This window comes from Oncorhynchus mykiss, chromosome 4 (assembly GCF_057628025.1).
Source record: "Oncorhynchus mykiss isolate SJ-2025 chromosome 4, ASM5762802v1, whole genome shotgun sequence".
NCBI lineage: Eukaryota > Metazoa > Chordata > Actinopteri > Salmoniformes > Salmonidae > Oncorhynchus > Oncorhynchus mykiss.
Genome location: NC_143025.1, coordinates 80018044 through 80019942, shown reverse-complemented (window position 1 = coordinate 80019942; position 1899 = coordinate 80018044). Strand labels below are relative to the sequence as shown.

The following is a 1899-nucleotide window of genomic DNA, read 5'->3' as shown; positions in this document are numbered from 1 at the left end:
ATGTTTCCCACTATGCTTTGCGGGCGGAAGAAGCCCAGAAGAATAGTTTTATTTACGCATGCGCATCCGTCTTCCTTCCTTTTCGACATTCTACTCGAACGAGACAAGATGGGACATCAGAGCCTCTACTGGAGTCACCCAAGAAAATTCGGTCAGGGATCCCGATCCTGGTCAGTCTTGTTTAATATATTGTTTAGTATTTGTTATTATTCAGTTTTGAGTACATTTCAGAGTTCGGAAGTTTTTCACGGACCCAAATTTTGAGTGTACATTTCGAACCACATGGAGTCTTCGCTCGACCTAATATGGCGGCTGATGTAGATTAACCCCCGACCCTCACATTGTTCTCGCATGTTAAACTCGGCAGTTTGCATTTTCTAGTAATGTGTTTCTAATAAACATGTATTTCCAGCCATCAATATACCACTCAATCTGAATGTTGCCGCTTTATCCATTGCTACAACTTCGCGGCCTAAATAATTAGCTACTACTTAGTAGCTACAGTACAAGAGCTCGTTAAATTGGCTTGAAGCTAACATTGGCTATGTGGAAAATTGATGTCGACTAACCGGGTACATTTGAATGCGCTTGAACTTGCTGGACATTTTTTATTAAATCATCTTCGCCGTGTTTCTCTAATACGTGCATTTGTTTTTCAGCCGGGTATGCTCGAACAGACACGGTCTGATCCGTAAATACGGGCTCAACATGTGCCGCCAGTGCTTCAGGCAGTACGCGAATGACATCGGCTTTGTCAAGGCAAGTATTTGTTTGCGCTGTACTCTTGCAAATGCAACTTAGTCACCGTTGGCTATTCGTTGACATTACCGATGGTATACGCTAATATAAGGGGTGAAAATAATATAACGCATTCTTCCTCTGGACGATGTACTATACAGGGTTTAGGCTACAATTCTTGACAGAAATTGATTCCTTATTCTGTAATATATTATATTAACCCTGATGCTTTATGTACACAGCTGGACTAACTGCATTGGATGCTGAAGGTTCCCCACTGGATGCGAAACCAACATGGGATGTTGCATTATTCCAAATAAATGTTTTAGTCCAACATAGTTGTCTTGTTTTTTTGTTGGTCTACATTGTCTAACTCGTTCCACTGATATCATAGTGTCTGCAGGTTTTCACTCCACCCTTGTATTTGATTGAATTACGGTCACTAATTAGTAAGGACCTCACCTGGTTGTCTAGGTCTTATTGGAAAGGGAAAAACTAAACCTGCTGACACTCAGCCCTCTAGTGAGTTAGCTGGTGACTCAGGATAAACTGGTTGAATTACAATGTCACATGGGTTTACTTATAAAAGTGTGGCCTGTGTACATGACAAGAGTGAAATTTGGAAGGCGGCAGGGTAGCCTAGTGGTTAGAGCGTTGGACTAGTAACCGGAAGGTAACCGGAAGTTCAAACCCCCGAGCTGACAAGGTACAAATCTGTCGTTCTGCCCCTGAACAGGCAGTTAACCCACTGTTCCCAGGCCGTCATTGTAAATAAGAATTTGTTCTTAACTGACTTGCCTGGTTAAATAAAGGTAAAAAAAAAAAAAATATGGCCACCTGTTAAGTTCCAAGGTTGAAACTAATTCAAACAATGTGCTGGAAATTTTAGTGATTCCTTGTTGGTATTGTGGTAGAGCTTTGAACCTCTTTCTGGATAACATTGAGGGATGCTGCAAGTAATCACTGTACCATTACTTGAGGTATAACTAATTTGATTTCTTATGTAAATGTTCATGGCTGTTAACAAAGGCAGCCCAATTCTGACCCCACCCCAACTAATTGGTATTCAGCAATTGCATATCTTTTTCTGATCTGATCAAAATACCAATTAAAGGAGAATTTGTCTTCCTATGTAAACGAGGCATACTTTACCAATTTGTT

The 1899-nt window shown here is 40.8% G+C and overlaps 1 protein-coding gene across 1 annotated transcript; it reads left to right on the top strand.

The window, feature by feature from the left end:
- LOC110522478 (small ribosomal subunit protein uS14) lies at positions 1-1072 on the top strand. Its single transcript, XM_021600908.3, has 3 exons — positions 1-170; positions 660-759; positions 981-1072. The coding sequence occupies exons 1-3, from the start codon at positions 1-3 to the stop codon at positions 987-989; spliced, it is 279 nt and encodes a 92-aa protein (XP_021456583.2). The 3' UTR covers positions 990-1072.
- Positions 1073-1899: the final 827 nt, after the last annotated feature.

What these genes read in the sequence shown, in the direction of transcription:
- LOC110522478 (XM_021600908.3), top strand. Translation starts at nt 1, where the DNA reads ATGTTTCCCACTATGCTTTGCGGGCGGAAGAAGCCCAGAAGAATAGTT. An exon ending in GGTCAGGGATCCCGATCCTG is followed by an intron (nt 171 to 659) that starts GTCAGTCTTGTT and finishes TTTGTTTTTCAG; the next exon opens with CCGGGTATGCTCGAACAGAC.